Raw genomic sequence first — 20,104 nt, 5'->3', positions numbered from 1 at the left:
TTTATCTTTTCCAATCTAGATGCCTTGTACTTTGTTTTCTTACATAATTGTTCTGGCTAGAACTTCCAGTTGTATGTTGAATAAAAGTGATGAGGATGGGCATCTTTGTCTTGTTCTCAGTCTTAGAGGAAAAGCTTTCAATTTTTTATAATTGACTATAATACTAGCTGTGGCTTTATCACCTATGGCCTTTATTGGTATTGAAGTATAAACTCTGTTGAGGATTTTTTATCACAGAAGAGTGCTGAACTTTACCAAGTTATTTTTCTGCATCTATTCTAATAATCATTTACCGTTCATTCTGTTAATGTTGTGTATCTCCATGATTTTGTTTATCTTGAACTATCCTTGAATTTCTGGGGTAAATCCCACTTGATCATGGTGTATGATCCTTTTAACGCATGTTGAATTTGGTTTGCTAGAATGTGAGGAGTTTTGTATCTATTTTCAGTAGGGATAGTCTTGTAGTTTTCTGCTTTTACAGTGTTTTCGTCTGGTTTTGGTATCGGTGTAATGCTGACCTTATAAAATTTATGAGTTTAATGAGGATCTTGGCTGGACTCCTCTTCCATTTTTTTGGAAGAGTTTGAAAAGGATTATTCTTCTTTAAATGTTTGGTAGAATTCAACAGTAAAGCCACCAAGTCCTGGGCTTTTTTTTGATGGAAGGTTTTTCCTTACCGATTGAGTCTCCTTACTCATTATTGATCTTGTTGGGTTTTCTGTTTATGTTTCAGTCTTAACAGGTTACATGTTTCTAGGAATTTTTCCATTTCTTCTAGGTTATCCAATTTTTTGGCATATAATTTTTCATTAGAGTCTCTTATCCTTTGTATATCTGTGGTTATCACTTGTAATGCCTTCTCTTTCATTTATACTTTTACTATAGTCTTGTCTATTTTAATGTTAGGTAGTCTGGCTAAAGGTTTTTGTTTATCTTTTCATACAACCAACTTTCAGTTTCATCCATCTTATCTATTGTCTTTCTAGTCTCTCATTTATTTCTGCTATGATCTTTATTATTATTTCCTTCCTTCTACTGACTTTGGGCTTAGCTGCCACTTTTTCGAGTAACTTGAAGTATTAGTGTTAAGCTGTATAAGATCTTTCTTACTCACCCTTGCTCTCTTTTGCTTCCATTGACATGGAATGTTTTTCCCATCTTTTTACTTTCAGACTTCATGCATTCTTAAAGCTATAGTGAGCTTCTTGTAGGCAGCATATACTTCTTTTTTAATACAGTCTGCCACTGTGTGTTTTGATTAAAGAATTTAATCCATTTATTTTTTTGTTTGCTTTAAGGAGATAGGGTCTCTGTCACCCAGGCTTGGAGTACAGTGGCATGATCATACTCCCAGTACTCCCAGGCTCAAGCAATCCTTCCACCCTAGCCCACCAAGTAGCTAGGACTGCAGGCAGATGCCACCACACCCAGATAATTGTTAAAAATTATTTTCTGTAGAGATGCAGTCTTGCTGTGTTGCCCAGCCTGCTCTCAAACTCCTGCTATCAAGTGATCCTTCTGCCTGAGCCTCCTGAGTGCATTTATATTTAAAGTAATTATCAATAGGTAAGTACTTACTGTTGCCATTTCATTCATTCTTTTGTGGCTGTTTTACACATGTTTTGTTCTTTTCTTCCTCCCTTCCTGTCTTCCTTTGTGATTTGATGACTCTGTAGTGATATACTTTGATTCCTTTCTCTTTTCTCCATAATACAGGTTCTTGCTTTGTGGCCACTATGAAGCTTAAAGCATCTTGTAGTTTTTTTTGTTTGTTTGTTTTGTTTTGTTTTGTTTTGTTTTTTGAGACGGAGTTTCACTCTTGCTGCCCAGGCTGGAGTGCAGTGGCGCAATCTCAGCTCACTGCAACCTCCGCCTCCTGGGTTTAAGCAATTCTCCTGCCTCAGCCTCCTGAGTAGCTGGGATTACAGGCACGCGCCACCATGCCCAGCTAATTTTTTGTTTTTTAGTAGAGACGGTGTTTCACCATGTTGACCAGGATGGTCTTGATATTTTGACCTCATGATCCACCCGCCTCGGCCTCCCGAAGTGCCGGGATTACAGGTGTGAGCCACCACGCCCTGCCAGCATCTTGTAGTTTTAATAGTGTTAAGCTGTTAACAACTTTGTTTGTGACAAACAATTTATACGCTTCCATTTCCCATATTTTATGTTTAATCTTTTGTACTAGAGTTATAAGTTATTTAGACACCACTGTTACAGTATTAGGGTATCTGGATTTGAGTATATAAGTACCTTTACCCCAGTGGGTTTTATAATTTTATGTGTTTTCGTGTTACTAAGTGTCCTTTCTTTTAAGCTGAAGAATTTACTATTTCCTATAAATCACCTTTATTACTGATGAAGCCCCTCATCTTTTGTTTGTCCAAGGAAGTTTTTTTTTTTTATTGCATTTTAGGTTTTGGGGTACATGTGAAGAAATGCATAGGTGCATATGTGGCCAAGGAAGTTTTTATGTCTCCTTCATTACTGAAGGCCATTTTTACCAAGTATAACATTCTTGGTTGGCAGTACAGTCATGCACTGCATGAAGACATTCTGGTCCATGATGGACCACCCATATATGACAGTGGTCTCATAACACTATAATGGTGCTAAAAAATCCCAATCACCTAGTGACATAGCCACTGTAACACTGTAAAGCACATTACTCACGTCTGTGGTCTCCGTAAACCTGCTACACTGCCAGTCATGTAACAGTCTAGCACATACAATTATGTACAGTACAGATGATATATAGTACATAATAATGAATAGTAATAAATGACATTACTGGTTTATATATTTTCATATTATTTATTGTTGTTTTAGAGTATATTCCTTCTGCCTGCTAAAAAAAAGTTAACTGTAAAACAGCGTTAAGCATGATGCTTCAGAAGGGATTCCAGAAGGCATTGTCACCATAGGAGATGTCAGCTCCATGCATGTTGTTGCCCCTGAATACCTTAAGTGGGATACAATAGAAGGTCTAAGACAGTGATATTCATGATTCTAACCCTATGTAGACCTAGATTAAGTGTATGTTTGTGTCTTTGTTTACAATAAATAAGTTTAAAAAGTAAAACAAATGAGGAGCAAGCAAACAGGGCCTTGAAGGTAGGCTACTAAGTTAAGACAGTCCTAGCTCTGCTGTAAGATTTACAGCACTCGATTTTGATGACTTCATATATACAGCTAAGTATATTAAATGTTCTGAAATGTAACCCTTTTATTATGAAATGCAAATATTCTCACCTTTATGGTCCTTATGAGTTACTTCTTATTGTTTTAGTAATTTAGGGATATTAGCCCAACCTTATGAAGTCGGTCCCATTTGAACAATGAGAAGTGAGGGTGTGATACAAGATATTCCAAACTCATCTTGTAGATTTCTTCTTCTATATCAGACCCAGCTCTTTCCCCAGTGAGTCCTCTGTTCTGTCATGAGTAAATGGTATTCAGAACAGTTCTGCACTTCAGAAGCTCATTCCTCCTGAGCTGTTAGCAGTCATAACTTTTCAGTGGTTCAGCCTAGAAAAAAGTCCAAGAAAAAAATGATAAATGCATACTATATTTCTCATCATTCTCTCATCAGGACTCAAACCTGCAATCTTCTGATCCGAAGTCAGACGCCTTATCTATTAGGCCATGCAGCCGCCGCATACTATATTTCTAATTTGAGGATATACTGTGTTCTTGGATAGGGAGACCAATTGTAACTGTTGTCTGTGTATGTTGTTACTCTCTAGTATGAAGAAGCTTCTGAGCCTGCTAGTGTTAAATATCTAGCAGGCCTAGACTTTTATGGCTTCTATCTTCTTCTCCAGCTGCCTGCTCAGGACTCTACCCAGCCAGGAAGTAAACCTACAGGAGGAATGGCTGCAGGGTGGCTGACAGCCCGGTCTCAGGTACACAAGAAATTTCTCTATTAACAAAAGCACACTGCCATTCCTGAAAAGAACACATCTCTTGCTCCTGACCTAAAGTTTGACAGCCCAATCTGAGCTGGCTTCATCTTTGCAGTTCCCAGGCTGTTTCATATAGAAGAGGGAATGCCTGGGAAAGGCTTCTATTCCCACGTTTGTCAACTTTTTCCAAATATTCTTCCGTATTTTTGAGTATGAATTCCATATTTTGCTGAGTCCTGTAAAGATTTCACTAGGAAAATTGTTTATTCATTTCTCAAGTATTTCTTGCATTCTGACAGTATGCCCTATCTATACCAGATCTGAATAGGACCAAAAGAGTCCTCATAACCTAACTGTGCAAAGATCAAGCCAACCATATTTTAGAAAAGCTGTTATGACCATGACCCTGAATGAGATGGCCCAGGGAGTAGGATTTAAAGAAGAGAGTTCTGAGAACTCAGCTTTAAGGCAAACAACAGAAGGCCTCTGATGCATGTCTGAGCTTCCAATGCCCTGGGTCTCCTCTCCAGTCCTATCGGCCTCACCCACCATTCTCCTGGTACATTGTCGAAAATGAACAATCGGCTGAGCCAGAATATGTATGTGATGTTTTAGAACTCAGTGACCTTCCAGGAAGTGGCAGTGGACTTTTCCCAGGAGGAGTGGGCATTGCTGGACCTTGCTCAAAAAAATCTATACAAAGATGTGATGCTGGAGAACTTTAGGAACCTGACCTCAGTGGGTAAGGCTGGCCTCATTCCTTCATCTGTTTATGTAGAAAATAGTTTTTAAGCACATATTGTGTTCCAGAATCTGTGAAAAGAATGGCAGTACAGTGGTTACCCACAAAATGAACAGTCCCTGCCCTCGGGGGGCAGTCTAGTGGCTTCCCATGGAAATGCACTGATTTCATTTTCTCTATCACTAATAGCTTTAGATAATTTGCAATCTGTGTCTGATCTTGTGTATAGGTTTCAAGGGTCAATTCCATATAGGGCATGGACTATGCTTTTCAATGGTCCTGGTGAAAGAGCTCTGCCCTAGTTGTTTTGCTATTCCTAAAGCTGCACTTGAGTATTTAACAATCCTCATACATTTCTCCCACATCCTCTCATTCTGCACGAGTATAGGGTATCAGCTCTGCAGACACAATCTGATCTCCAAGGTGGATCAAGAAGAGCTGAAGACAGATGAAAGAGGAATTCTACAAAGTGACTGTGCAGGTGAGCCCTGGGCGGAACAGAGTCATCTCGTGGTGCAGCCTTGGCCAGTGAGGGTGGGTACGTTTGGGAATGTCAGTCAGTGCAGGAAAAGAAATCTGAGGCCATTATTTCCATGAATGCTTTTTGTTTAGTTCTGTTTTCCAGATAATACTGTCTTATTTCCCAAACCTCCACAATCCTAACTAAAATGCCTCCTATTTCTACTGCTTGTTCATATCACTGGTTGCATCTTCTCTGTCATGAGATAGTATTTGAAAACAAATCCATAGAGTCTCCCTCCCTTTTTCTTTTATCCCTGCCTTTTTTCCTAATAATTTTCCCAATAATTATAAAAATTTTCCTGTGCTATTTCAGAGTGGGAAACTCAACTTAAATCCAAAGATGTGATTGCTATGCAAAACATTCCTGGAGGAAAAACATCTAATGACATAAAAATGGTAAGATTTAGTAGGAATTATTCCTGGTCTTTGTAGTAGAAGCCTGGGAATTTCAGTGAGTTAAAACATCAGCACCCAAAGCAGGGTTAAGAGTTTAGGCACCAAGCTTTCACCAGAAAGCTGTCTGAGTGATTTTCATGAAATTAGAGAAATCTGTAAACCTAGTTTAATGCTTGCTGCCTCACAGAGAATAACCACAAGTAAACATTTACTTAAATAGGATTTTTGTGTTAAGTATTTAGTATATAATTCATTCTTCACTCAGTATTAAAAAACTCTGTATTAAAGAAGCCATTCGTTGGGAAGGACTACAATAGAGCCTTGGGTAGAGCAGTGAGCTTATTCAACTTGAAAAAACTAATAGGGCAAAAGTTGTATGCATGTACTGAAAACAGTAAACATGTCAGTCACAACCATGTGCTTCCTATATGGCAGAATCCACATGGAAGAGAATTCCTGTGAATACGATGAAAGTGAAAAAGCTTTTAGTCACGACTTACTCCCTTTTCAACAGGCACAAACTCAACCTGGTAAGAACCCCCTGGAGTGTAACCATTGTCGGAAATTCAGAAAGAACACTCACTTTATTTGTACAAGATATTGCAAGGGAGAGAAATTATATAAATATACTAAGTATGACAAAGTCTTCAACCATCCCTCAACTCTTAGGAGTCACGTGAGCATTCACATTGGAGAGAATACTCTTGAATTTACTGATTGTGGAAAAGCTTTCAATCAAGAGTCATCCCTCAGGAAACACTTAACTCCCACAGGAGAGAATTCTCATGAGTATGATCAATGTGATATGTCCTTCAGCCTACACTCTTCCTTCTCAGTACATGAGCAAATACCTAATGGAGAGAAAGGCAGTGAATGCAGTGACTATGGCAAAAGCTCTCCCCTTAGTGTCCACACAAAGACTGGTAGTGTGAAGGAGGGTTTGAAACGTAATGAACATGAGAAAACTTTAACTGACCCTTTGTCCCTTCAGAACTGTGTCAGAACTCACACTGGAGAGAACCCCTATGAATGCAGTGACTGTGGGAAGGCCTTCATTTTTCAGTCTTCCCTTAAGAAACACATGAGATCTCATACTGGAGAGAAGCCATATGAGTGTGATCACTGTGGAAAATCCTTTAGCCAGAGCTCTCATTTGAATGTGCACAAAAGAACTCACACTGGAGAGAAACCCTATGACTGTAAGGAATGTGGGAGGGCTTTCACTGTTCCTTCATCCCTTCAGAAACATGTGAGAACCCACACTGGAGAGAAACCCTATGAATGCAGTGATTGTGGAAAAGCTTTCATTGATCAGTCATCCCTTAAGAAACACACACGCTCTCACACTGGAGAGAAGCCTTATGACTGCAACCAGTGTGGAAAATCCTTCAGCACAGGCTCTTACCTTATTGTGCACAAGAGAACTCACACTGGAGAGAAGACCTATGAGTGTAAGGAATGTGGGAAGACCTTTAGGAATTCCTCTTGCCTGAGGGTACACATGAGAACTCACACTGGAGAGAAGCCTTATAAATGTATTCAGTGTGAAAAAGCCTTTAGCACAAGCACTAACCTTATAATGCACAAGCGAATCCACACTGGCCAGAAATTCCATGAATGAAATGACTACAGAAAAGTGTTTGTTGTCCTTCATGCCTTCTTTCTCACTTTAGAACATAGGCTGGAGAGAAGCCCTTTAATAGTCATTGTGCTTCTGGCCCAACTCTAGATGTTGTACTGGCACAAACCTATAAGGTTTACAGCTTGCTTTTTTTTGACAGAGTCTTGCTCTTGTTGCCTGGGCTAGAGTACAATGGCACTATCTTGGCTCACTGCAACCTCCACTTCCACCTCCCAGGTTCAAGCAATTCTGCCTCAGCCTCCTGAGTAGCTGGGATTACAGGTGTCCGCCACCACACCTAATTTTTTAAAAAAATCTTTAGTACAGACAGGGTTTCACCATGTTGGCCAGGCTGGGTCTTAAACTCCTGACTTCATGATCTGCCTGCCTTAGCCTCCCAAAGTACTGGGATTGATTATAGGTGTGAGCCACCACACCCAGCCTCTAATTGGTTTTAATCAGTGAGTGTTTCATCCTTATACATGTCTCAACTTATTAATTTATAAGTATGTTAATATGTAGATCCTATGAATATTTTATCTTTGCAGTTTAATTGCATTGTGGTCTAAAATACATAGATTCTATGTGACATCAATTTGAACACAGTTGCTGGAGACTGACATACTGTGGCAGACAGAACTAGTTGCTGTCTCAATATCCATTCCTCCCTCCTTGTTCCATTCCTCACTTCTTGTTTTTGTTTTTTTGAGATAGAATTTCACTCGTCACCAGGCTGGAGTGCAGTGGTGCAATCTCGGCTCACTGTAACCTCTGCCTCCCAGGTTCAAGTGATTCTCCTGTCTCAGGCTCTCGAGTAGCTAGGATTACAGGCGTATGCCACCATGCCTGGCTAATTTTTGTATTTTTAGTGGAGACGGTTTCACCACGTTGGCTGATCTCAAACTCCTCCTGACCTCGGTGATTCACCTGCCTTGGCCTCCCAAAGTGCTGGGATTACAGGTGTGAGACACCGCACCCAGCCCCTTCTTTCTTAAAGTAACAAAGTTTACCATTTGGTTCAAGCTGGCAATATGGACATTTTTTAAAGGACTCATCACCCAGCTTTCCTTACAGCTGTGAATGGCCAAATGTGTCCCCATCTCTAGCCCATGCAAAGTAGGCACTGGATACAGCTTCTAAGGAAGCTCATGAAAATGGGAATACCTCATCTGGTGTTTTTTTTTCTTAACTATATTTGCCCTTTGTCTTATCCCTCCTTATTTTCTAGAAAATATATACATCAAGAGGTGGACAGAGAAAGGATACTAAATGAAACAACAGGGGAGATACAATATTGTCTGGTTGCAATAATCCTGAGCTGCTTAACTACCACGTGGTTTAAACCGCTCTTGTGGGAAATTCCTCTTTCATATGATTTCAGTCCCAAGTGTTAAATCTAATATGTGGTCAAGTTTTAGGAATCTTTCAAGTATGGTTAAAAACATTGTGTTTTCTGAGGCAGGAGGATCACTTGAGCCTAGGAGCTTGTAATCAGCCTAGACAACACAGTGAGACCCTGTCTCTAAAAAAAAAAAAAAAAAAAAGTTTGATATGGCTACTTTTTTTTTTTTTTTTTGAAACGGAGTTTCGCTCTTGTTACCCAGGCTGGAGTGCAATGGCGTGATCTTGGCTCACCGCAACCTCCGCCTCCTGAGTTCAGGCAATTCTCCTGCCTCAGCCTCCTGAGTAGCTGGGATTACAGGCACGCACCACCGTGCCCAGCTAATTTTTTGTATTTTTAGTAGAGATGGGGTTTCACCATGTTGACTAGGATGGTCTCCATCTCTTGACCTCGTGATCCACCCGCCTTGCCCTCCCAAAGTGCTGGAATTACAGGCATGAGCCACCGCGCCTGGCCCGATATGGCTACTTTTACAGGCTGCACATCTGTAGTCTCAGCTACTCTGGAGGCGGAGGCAGAGGCAGGAGGATCATTTGAACCCAGAAAGTTGAGGATGCAGTGAGCCATGTTTGTACCACCTGGGCAAGATATGAGACCCCGCTCTAAAAAAGTTATATATTTACACACTTACCAAGAGTGGTATGTTAAAATGTCATACTATAACTGTGGCTTGTCAAACTTGTTTCTGAGGTGTTATCTCACTGTGTTGCCCATGTTGGAGTGCAGTGGTGTGATCTTAGCTCACTGCACCTTCCACCTTCTGGGTTCAGGTGATTCTTGTGTCTCTGCCTTCCAAGTAGCTGGGATTACAGGCACATGCCACCATATATGGCTACTTTTTCATATTTTTAGTACAGGTGGGGTTTCCCCATGTTGGCTAGGCTGGTTTCAAACTCTTCACCTCAAGGGATCCACCTGCCATGACCTCCCGAAGTGCTGAGATTACAAGTGTGAGCCACCACACCCAGCCAAATTGTTTTTTTAAAAAAATCTGTCTAGGCCAGGTGCAGTGGTGCATGTCTGGAATCACAGCACTTTGGGAGCCCAAGGTGGGCAGGTCACTTGAGCTTACCAGTTCAAGACCAAGCCCAGCCAATGAGCCAAAACTTCATCTTTACAAAAAATACAAAAAAAAAAAAAAAAAAGTCAGGTATGGTAGTGTACGCCTGTAGTCCCAGCTACTCAGTAGGCTGAGGTAAGGGGATCACCTCAGCCCAGGAAGCAGAGGTAGCAGTGAGCTGAGATTATTTACCATTGCAGTCCTGCCTGGGCCACAGAGTGAGACCATGTCTCACACAAAAAAATTTTTTTGGAGGGACACTATATTTGGGTACATGTAAGTTTACTCATTTTATATGTTTCTGGCAAACTGTCATATTAGTCTTATCTAGTGCCCATACTTTTCCCCTAATAAATTAATGTTCATTAATTTACTTAATATAAATGTGAGCTACTGATGTACTAAACGGAAAGGAACAACCAGTACCAGCCACTGCAAAAACGTACCAAATGGTAAACAACAACAAGGCAACGAAGAAACCATGTACACTAACGGGGAAAAGAACCAGCCAGTAACAAAATGGCAGGATCAAATTCAAACGTAACAATATTAGTGTTGAATGTAAATGGCCTAAAGACCCCAATCAAAAGACACAGACTGGCAAACTGGATAAAAAAGTCAAGACCCATTGGTGTGCTGTATTCAGGAGACCCATCTCACATCCAAAGACTCATATAACGGATGGAAGAAGATTTACCAAGCAAATGGAGAGCAAAAAAAGCAGAGGTAGCAATCCTAGTATCTGATAAAATGGACTTTAAACCAACAAAGATCAAGAGACAAAGAAGGGCATTACATAATGGTAAAAGGATCAATGCAACAAGAAGAGCTGACTGTCCTATATATGCAACCAATGCAAGAGCACCAGATACAGAAAGCAAGTTCTTAATGGCTACAAAGAGACTTAGCCTCACAGTAATAATGGGAGACTTTAAGACTCCACTGACAATATTGGACAGATCAATGAGACAGAAAGTCAACAAAGATATCCAGGACTTGAACGCAGATCTGGACCAGTGGACCTAATAAACATTTATAGGACACTCCACCCCAAATCCACAGAATACACATTCTTCTCAGCACCAAACTGCACTTACTCTAAAATTGACCACCTAATTGGAAGTAAATCACTCCTCAGCAAACGCAGAAGAACAGAAATCATAAGTCTGTCAGACCACAGCACAAATTAGAATTCAGGATTAAGAAAAGCACTCAAAACTGCACAATCGCATGGAAACTGAACAACTTACTCCTGAATGACAAATGAACAATGAAATGAAGGCAGAAATAAGAATGTTCTTCGAAACCAACAAGAATGAAGACAAAATGTAGCAGATCCTATGGGACACATTTAAAGCAGTGTCTAGAGGGAAATTTATAGCAATAAATGCCCACATGAGAAACAGGAAGATCTACAGTAGACACCCTATCGTCCAAATTGAAAGAGCTAGAGGAGCAAGATCAAAAAAACTTGAAAGCAGAAGAAAAATAACTAAGATCAGAGCAGAACTGAAGGAGACAGAGAAAGAAAAAAAACCTTCAAAAAAAATAATAAATCCAGGACCTGGTTTTTTGAAAAGATCAACAAAACAGCCCACTAGCTAGAATAATAAGAAAGAACAGAGAGAAGAATCGAATAGATGCAATAAAAAATGATAAATGGGAGATCATCACCAATTCCTCAGAAATGCAAACATCAGACATTACTACAAACAACTCTATGCACATAAACCAGTATATTAGGAAGAAATGGATAAATTCCTGGACACTTGCACACTCCGAAGACTAAGCCAAGAAGTTGTTGAAACCCTGAATAGACCAATAACAAGGTCTGAAGTCGAGGCAGCAATTAATAGCCTACCTACCAAAAAAAGGCCAGGTCCAGACAGGTTCACAGCTGAATTCTACCAGACATACAAAGAGGAGCTGGTACCATTACTGTTGAAACTATTCCAAACAATACAAAAAGAGGGAATCATCTGTAACTCTTTCTATGAAACCAACATCATCCTGATACCAAAAATCTGGTAGAAACAAAACTAAAAAAGAAAACTACAGGCCAATATCCATAATGAACATTGATGCAAAAAATCTTCAATAAAATATTGACAAACCAAATCCAACAGCACATCAAAAAGCTTATCCACCATGATCAAGTAGGCTTCATCCTAGGAATGCAAGGCTGGCTCAACATATGCAAATCTATAACTGTAATTCACCGCATATACTCACCACATAAACAGAACCAAAGACAAAAACCACATGATTATCTCAATAGATGCAGAGAAGGCCTTGGACAAAATTTGACAGCCTTTATGCTAAAAACTCTCAATAAACTAGGTATTGATGGAATGTATCTCAAAACAATAAAAGCTATTTACGAGAAGCCCATTGCCAATATCATACTGAATGGGCGAAAACTAGAAGCATTCCCTTTAAAACTGGCAGTAGACAAAGATGCCCTCTCACCACTCCTATTCAATATAGTGTTGGAAGTTCTGGCCAGAGCAATTAGGCAAGAAATAGAAATAAAGCGTATTCAATTAGGAAAAGAAGTAGTCAAATTGTCCCTATTTGCAGATGACATGATCGTATATTTAGAAGACCCCATAGTCTCAGCCCAGAACCTCCTTAAGCTAATAAGCAACTTTGGCAAAGTCTCAGGATACAAAGTCAATGTGCAGAAATCACAAGCATTCCTATACACTAATAATAGACAAACAGCCAAATCATGAGTAAACAAACTCCCAATTACAATTGCTACAAGGAGAATAAAATACCTAGGAATACAACTAACAAAGGATGCAAAAGATCTCTTCAAGGAGAACTACAAACCAGTGATCAAGGAAATAAGAGAGGACACAAAGAGATGAAAGAACATTCCATGCTCATGGTTAGGAAGAATCAGTATTGTGAAAATGGCCATACTGCCCAAAGTAATTTACAGATTCAATGCTATCCCCATCAAGCTACCACTGACCTTCTTCACAGAACTGGGAAAAAAACACTACATATGGAACCAAAAGAGAGCCCGCATAGCCAAGACAATCCTAAGCAAAAAGAACAAAGCTGGGGGAATCACGCTACCTGACTGCAAACTATACTACGAGGCTACAGTAATCAAAACAGCATGGTACTGGTACCAAAACAGATATAGACCAATGGAACAGAACAGAGGTCTCAGAAGGAATGCCACACATCTACAACTATCTGATCTTTGACAAACTGGACAAAAACTATGGGGATCACTACACCAGTGTAGAGACCCCTCCGTGTCTCCGCCATTACGGAGTTAGAGCCCAGACATGTTTCACCCTGGCTGGGGGCAGTCGAGCTAAGGAAAAAGAAGGAAGTGATAGAAGCCTGAGTTTGCAGAAGCCTATTCTTGGTTCACTGATCTAATGGCATGACTAAGGTAACGCCAAGTGTGATCATTTATGAGACTATTGTCTCCCTTGAAGTTCCCGTTCTGGGCTGGTTTTATGACTCTGTTTACCTGCATTCACTAAATCCTCTGATCGCTCAAATGTTACTAGAAAATTGCTACCCCTCAAATTATCGCTTGCCTTGATGTTACTTACTGTAACTGTAGTTATTGATAAGAGGATAAGAATCTTTTGTTTGTTTTGTGTTCAGTGACCTTTAGATAAACCTGTATGCTACGCCCTCCCCTGCTTACTTTGTAATTTTCTGTTCCCTCCTGATAATACTTTTGTAATGGGACCTACGTCAGTCACTGTATGTAAAAACATATATAAACTCTTGTGCACGAGAATAAACTGCTGTCTTGGGCATGGCCTGATTCAGCCCTCCAGACTTCATTCTTTCTGTCATTCTTTTCTTCCACGCACTCTCTCCCAGGTATTGAGACCCTCTTGCTGGTCAAGAGACCCCCAGCAGACGTGCCGATCTCACGGACCACAACAAAAAACAAGCAATGGGGAAAGGATTCCCTGTTTAATAAATGGTGTTGGGAAAACTGGCTAGCCATATTCAGGAAGCTGAAACTGGACCCCTTCCTTACACCTTATACAAAAATTAACTCCAGATGGATTAACGATTTAAACTTAAGAACTAACACCATAAAAACCCTAGCAAAAAACCTAGGCAACACCATTCAGGACATAGGCACAGGCAAGGACTTCATGACTAAAACACCAAAAGCAATGGCAACAAAAGCCAAAATAGACAAATGGGATCTAAGTAAACTTAAGAGTTTCTGCACAGCAAAAGAAACAATCATTAGAGTAAACTGGGAACCAACAGAATGGGAAAAAAATTTTGCAATCTACCCATCAAAGGGCTAATATCCAGAATCTACAAAGAACTAAAGCAAATTTACAAGAAAAAACCAAACCCATTCAAAAGTGGACAAAGGATATGAACAGACATTTTTGAAAAGAAGACAAATATGCGGCAAACAAACATATGAAAAATGCTGATCATCGTTGGTCATTAGAGAAATGAAAATCAAAACCACACTGAGATACTATCTCACACCAGTTAGAAGGGTGATCATTAAAAAATCGGGAGACAACAGATGCTGGAGAGGAGAAAAAGGAACACTTTTACACTGTTGGTGGGAGTGCAAATTAGTTCAACCATTGTGGAAGACGGTGTGGCAATTCCTCAAGAATCTAGAAATAGAAATTTCATTTGACCCAGCAATCCCATTACTGGGTATATACCCAAAAGATTATACATTGTTCTATCATAAAGACACATGCACATCTATGTTCACTGCAGCACTGTTTACAATAGCAAAGACCTGGAACCAACCCAAATGCCCATCAATGATAGACTGGACAAAAAAAAATATGGCACATATATACCATGGAATACTATGAAGTCATAAAAAAACGATGAGTTCATGTCCTTTGTAGAAACATGGATGAATCTAGAAACCATCGTTCTCAGCAAATTGGCACAAGGACAGAAAACCAAACACCACGTTTTCACTCACAGACGGATGATGAACAATGAGAGTACTTGGGCACCAGGAAGGGAAAAACACTCAAAGGGCTAGGTTGGGGGATACAGGGGAGGGGAGGGACAGCAAGCGGAGGTGGCGAGGATCAGAGGGATAACACCAGGACAAATGCCTGATGTAGGCGACGGGGGGAGGGAGAATGGAGACAGCAAACCACCATGGCATGTATGTACCTATGCTACAGTCCTGCAGGATGTAGGATGTTCACAAGTACCCCACAGCCCAAATACAATAAAAAATATATATCTCAAGGGAAAACTTAATGTTTTTGTTGTTGTTTTGAAACGGAGTTCTGATCTATAGCCCAGGCTGAAATGCAGTGGTGCAATCTCAGCTCACTGCAACCTCCACCTCTCAGGTCCCAGTTCAAGCAATTCTCCTGCCTCAGCCTTGGGAGTAGCTGGGATTACAGGCCACCATGCCCAGCTAATTTTTGTATTTTTAATAGAGACGGGGTTTCACCATGTTGGCCAGGCTGGTCTTGAACTCCCAACCTTGTGATCCACCTGCCTTAGCTTCCCAAAGTCCTGGGATTACAGGCGTGACCCACCATGCCTGGCCAAACTGGTCAAGTTGTTATGAATAGACCAATTAAGGGGAAATATAATCTTGTAACAGGATGATATGGTTTGCCTCTGTGTCCCCACCCAAATCTCACCTTGAATTGTAATAATCCCCACCTGTCATGGAAAGGACCCAGTAGGAGGTAACTGAATCATGGGGGCGAGTTTTCCCCATGCTGTTCTCATGATGGCAAATAAGTCTCATGAGTAGGTATGATTTTATAAAAGGGCAGTACCCTTGCATACACTCTTTTGCCTACCACCATATGAGATATCCCTTTGCTCTTCCTTCGTTTTTGGTCATGATCGCGAGGCCTGCCCAGCCATGTGGGCCTATAACTCCATTAAACCTCTTTACAAATTACCTAGTCTCAGGTATGTCCTTATTAGCTGCATAAGAACAGACTAATACACAGTGTCTATGTAATTCTAGGACAGTAGACACCAATGAACTATAAAGAAGCAAGTGTGAGAGTAAACTTAATGATTAATGCTGAACGTGTTATAAGCGTGGTTTTTCATTTGTCGTCCTCCCTTCTTTCCTGATTAATTTTATAAAGTTTATAGGGGCACTTTCAAAATTATCACAGATACATTCAAACAAAAAAATTTCAAATGGATGAAAATACATAGAACTGCAATATATTAGTGGAATCTCTAAAGTAGAAACAGACAACCCAGAGGTAAAAAGTTACAATCTTTGAAATTAAAAAAAAAAGTACTTTCTGTAAGTGGGCTTAAAAGCAAACTAAATGTAGCAAATAAAAGTGGGGGAGAAGTTAACAGAAATGTGCCAAACTTACGGGCACAAAAAACCAATGAGTGTACTGAAGGAGATAGAGACACAAAAAACCCTTCAAAAAAATCAATAAATCCAGGAGCTGTTTTTTTGAAAAGATCAACAAAATAGACAGACTGATAGCCAGATTAATAAAAAGGAAAAGGGAGAAGAATCAAATAGATGCAATAAAAAACGATAAAGGGGATATCACCACTGATCCCACAGAAATACAAACTACCATCAGAGATTACTACAGACAGCTCTATGCACATAAAGCAGTAAACCAGGAAGAAATGGATAAATTCCTAGACACTTGTACTCTACCAAAACAAGGAGGAAGTTGAAACCCTGAATAGACCAATAACAAGGGCTGAAATAGAGGCAGCAATCAATAGCCTACCAACCAAAAAAAGTCCAGGTCCAGATGGGTTCACAGCTGAATTCTACCAGACGTACAAAGAGGAGCTGGTTCCATTCCTTCTGAAACTGTTTGAAACAATACAAAAGGAGGGAATCCTCCCTAACTCATTTTATGAGACCAACATCATCCTGGTACCAAAACCGGGCAGAGACTCAACTAAAAAAGAAAACTTCAGGCCAATATCCATGATGAACATTGACACAAAAAGCTTCAATAAAATACTGGCAAACATTGCAACAGCACATCAAGAAGCTTATCCATTACGATCAAGTAGGCTTCATCCCAGGGATGCAGGGCTGGTTCAACATATGCAAATCCGTAAATGTAATCCATCACATAAACGGAACCAAAGACAAAAACCACAATTATCTCAGTAGATGTAGAGAAGGCCTTCAACAAAATTTAACAGCCCTTCATGCTAAAAACTCTCAATAAACTAAGTATTGACGGAATGTATCATAAAATGATAAGCTATATATGACAAACCTACAGCCAATATCATACTGAACAGGCAAAAGCTGGAAGAATTCCCTTTGAAATCAGGAACTAGACAAGGATGCCCTCCTCTCACTGCTCCTATTCAATATAGTATTGGAAGTTCTAGCCAGAGCAATCAGGCAAGAAAAAGAAAGAAAGGGTATTCAATTAGGAAAGGAGGAAGTCAAACTGTCTGTATTTGCAGATGACATGATTGTCTATCTAGAAGACCCCATCGTCTCAGCCCAAAATCTTCTCAAACTGATAAGCAACTTCGGCAAAATCTCAGGATATAAAATCAGTGTGCAGAAATCACCAGCATTCCTATATACCAACAACAGACAAACAGCCTAATTAAGAGCGAACTACCATTCACAATTGCTCCAAAAAGAATAAAATACCTAGGAATACAACTAACAAAGGATGTAAAGGACCTCTTCAAGGAGAATACAAACCACTGCTCAATGAAATAAGAGAGGACACAAACAGATGGAAAAACATTCCATGCTCATGGTTAGGAAGAATATTGTGAAAATGGCCATACTGCCCAAAGTAATCTGTAGATTCAACACTATCACCATCAAGCTACCAATGACCTTCTTCACAGAACTGGAAAAAAACACTTTAAACTTCATATGGAATCACAGGAGAGCCTGCACAGCCAAGAAAATCCTAAGCAAAAAGAAGCCGGAGGCATCACACTGCCAGACTTCAAACTATACTGCAAGGCTACAGTAATCAAAACAGCATGGTACTGGTACCAAAACAGAGACATAGACCAATGGAACAGAACAGAGGCCCCGGAAGAAACACCACACATCTACAACCATCTGATCTTTGACAAACCTGGCAGAAACAAGCAATGGGGAAAGGACTCAATGTTTAATAAATGGTGGTGGGAAAACTGGCTAGCAATGTGCAGAAAGCAGAAACTGGACCCCTACCTGTCACCTTACACGAAAATTCACTCCAGATGGATTAAAGATTTAGACATAAAACCTAACACCATAAAAACACTAGAAGAAAACGTAGGCAAAACCATCCAGGACATAGGCATAGGCAAGGACTTCATGACTAAAACACCAAAAGCAATGGCAATAAAAGCCAAGATAGACAAATGGGATCTAATTAAAATTCAGAGCTTCTGTACAGCAAAAGAAACCATCATTAGAGCGAATCAGCAACCAACAGAATGGGAAAAAATTTTTGCAATCTACCCATCAGACAAAGGGCTAATAACCAGAATCTACAAAGAACTAAAACATATACAAGAAAAAAATAACCCCATTCAAAAGTGGGCAAAGGCTATCGACACTTTTCAAAAGAAGACATATATGAGGCCAACAAACATGAAAAAATGCTCATCATCACTGGTCATTAGAGAAATGCAAATCAAAACCACACTGTTATCATTTCACGCCAGTTAGAATGGCGATCATTAAAAAATCTGAAGACAGATGCTGGAGAGGATGTGGAGAAATAGGAACACTCTTACACAGCTGGTGGGAGTGTAAATTAGTTCAACCACTGTGGAAGACAGTGTGGCGATTTCTCAAGGATCTAGAAATAGAAAGTCCATTTGACCCAGCAATCCCATTACTGGGCATATACCCAAAGAACAATAAATCGTTCTATTATAAAGACACATGCACACGTATGTTCATTGTGGCCCTGTGTACAATAGCAAAGACCTGGAACCAACCCAAATGCCCATCAATGATAGAATGGACAAAGAAAATGTGGTACATGTACACCATGGAATACTATGCAGCTATAAAAAACAATGAGTTCGTGTCCTTTGTAGGGACTTGGATGAATCTGGAAACCATCATTCTCAGCAAAGTGACACAAGAACAGAAAGCCAAACACCACATGTTCTCACTCATAGGTGGGTGTTGAACAATGAGAACACGTGGACTCAGGGAGAGGAGCATCACACACTGGGGGTAGCTGGGGGGGTAGGGGAGAGACAGCAGGGGGTGGGGAGGGAGGGGAGGGTGAGGAGGGATAACATGGGGAGAAATGTCAGATATAATATGCACCTAAAGTTAAATAAATTTTAAAAAGAATAAAGAAAATACATGCATAAATAGCAAGCAAAAAAAAAATGTTTTCTAAAACTGATTAAAAACATCAACAGATTCAAGCTCAGCAAATTCAAGCAGGATAAAATGCAAAGAAAGCCACATTTAGACAATTCACTGTCAATCTGTTAAAAAAAAAAAAATACTGAAAAGCCAGAAAAAGTTATTACGTTCAGGATTTTTTTAAAAAGTGACAGACTTCTCAGCAGTCAAAACAGGAAGAAGAAAAACATTAAAGTGCTGAAAGAGAGAAACAACTCAAACCTAATATGCTTTGCAAAAAAAAAAATTCTTCAAAAATAAAAGACAATTCCATTTTGAGACAAGCTGACAAGATAAACTCAAACTTTTGCTACAGGAAATACTGCAGGAAGTGTTTCATAGTGAAGGGAAATAATCGCAGACTGAAGTGCATGCAGCTTGAGGGGATGAAATGGGAGTATGGAAGGGCAAACAGGTGGATGAATATAAAATGCTATTTTTTTAAATTTAAAGATGATTGATTAAAGCAACAATAACATAGTGTGAATTCAGTAATATGTTCCAGGGTCTATATATCTGCTTTTACACCAGTACATGCTGTTTTGCTTACTGAAGGCTTGTAGTGTAGTTTGAAGTCAGATAGTTTGATGCCTCCAGCTTTGTTTTTGTTTTTTTTCCCCAGACTGGGTCTCACTTTGTCACCCAGGCTGGAGTGCAGTGGCATGATCATGGCTCACTGCAGCCTCAACCTCCCAGGCTCAAGCAATCATCTCACCTCAGCCTCCCAAATAGCTGGGACTGCAGACACACGCTACCACACCTGGGAAATTTTTGTATTTTTTGTAGAGATGGGGTCTCACTAAGTTGCCCAGGCTGGTCTCAAACTCCTGGACTGAAGTGATCTCACCTAGGCCTCCAGTGATCCTCCTGTCTTGGCCTTCCAAAGCACTGGGATTATTAAGTATGAGGCACTGCACCTGGCTCTCCTCTTTTTCTAAAGCCACTAGTCCTGCAGGGTACAGGAGAGCTCATGCCTGTAATACCAGCACTTTGGGAGGCCAAAGTAGGAGGACTGCTTGAGGCCAAAAGTTTGAGAACAGTTTGGGAAACAAAGCACGACTCCGTCTCTACAAAAAAAAATGTTTTTTAAATAAG

General features: G+C 40.1%; 2 protein-coding genes across 5 annotated transcripts in view; one reads left to right on the top strand and one right to left on the bottom strand.

Moving 5' to 3' along the window:
* Window positions 1-19,500, top strand: part of ZNF177 (zinc finger protein 177) — a 53,550-nt gene extending 34,050 nt beyond the window's left edge. For 3 of the 4 annotated variants that reach the window (XM_064381930.1, XM_064381931.1, XM_012436128.3), the window contains 6 exons: window positions 1,462-1,569; window positions 3,828-3,908; window positions 4,524-4,650; window positions 5,039-5,131; window positions 5,486-5,568; window positions 6,083-19,500. In XM_064381930.1, coding sequence (XP_064238000.1) covers window positions 3,876-3,908; window positions 4,524-4,650; window positions 5,039-5,131; window positions 5,486-5,568; window positions 6,083-7,189 — 1,443 coding nt within the window. In that variant the 5' untranslated portion in view covers window positions 1,462-1,569; window positions 3,828-3,875 and the 3' untranslated portion in view covers window positions 7,190-19,500. Of the gene's footprint in view, window positions 1-1,461; window positions 1,570-3,827; window positions 3,909-4,523; window positions 4,651-5,038; window positions 5,132-5,485; window positions 5,569-6,003 lie in introns of those variants that run through there. The other variant, XM_012436129.3, reaches the window with a different exon arrangement.
* The window catches only part of ZNF266 (zinc finger protein 266), a 68,531-nt gene continuing 50,689 nt past the window's right edge, over window positions 2,263-20,104 (bottom strand). Inside the window, exon 6 of the mRNA XM_064381925.1 lies at window positions 2,263-3,531. Within this exon, the coding sequence (XP_064237995.1) occupies window positions 3,502-3,531 (30 nt within the window). The 3' untranslated portion in view covers window positions 2,263-3,501. The remainder of the gene's footprint in view (window positions 3,532-20,104) is intronic.

The sequence above is a fragment of the Aotus nancymaae genome, unplaced genomic scaffold, assembly GCF_030222135.1.
Source record: "Aotus nancymaae isolate 86718 unplaced genomic scaffold, 86718_ANA_hifiasm-v0.15.2.pri h1tg000028l, whole genome shotgun sequence".
NCBI lineage: Eukaryota > Metazoa > Chordata > Mammalia > Primates > Aotidae > Aotus > Aotus nancymaae.
Note: the sequence above shows the minus strand (reverse complement) of the source record. Positions and strands in the feature narration are given on the sequence as shown.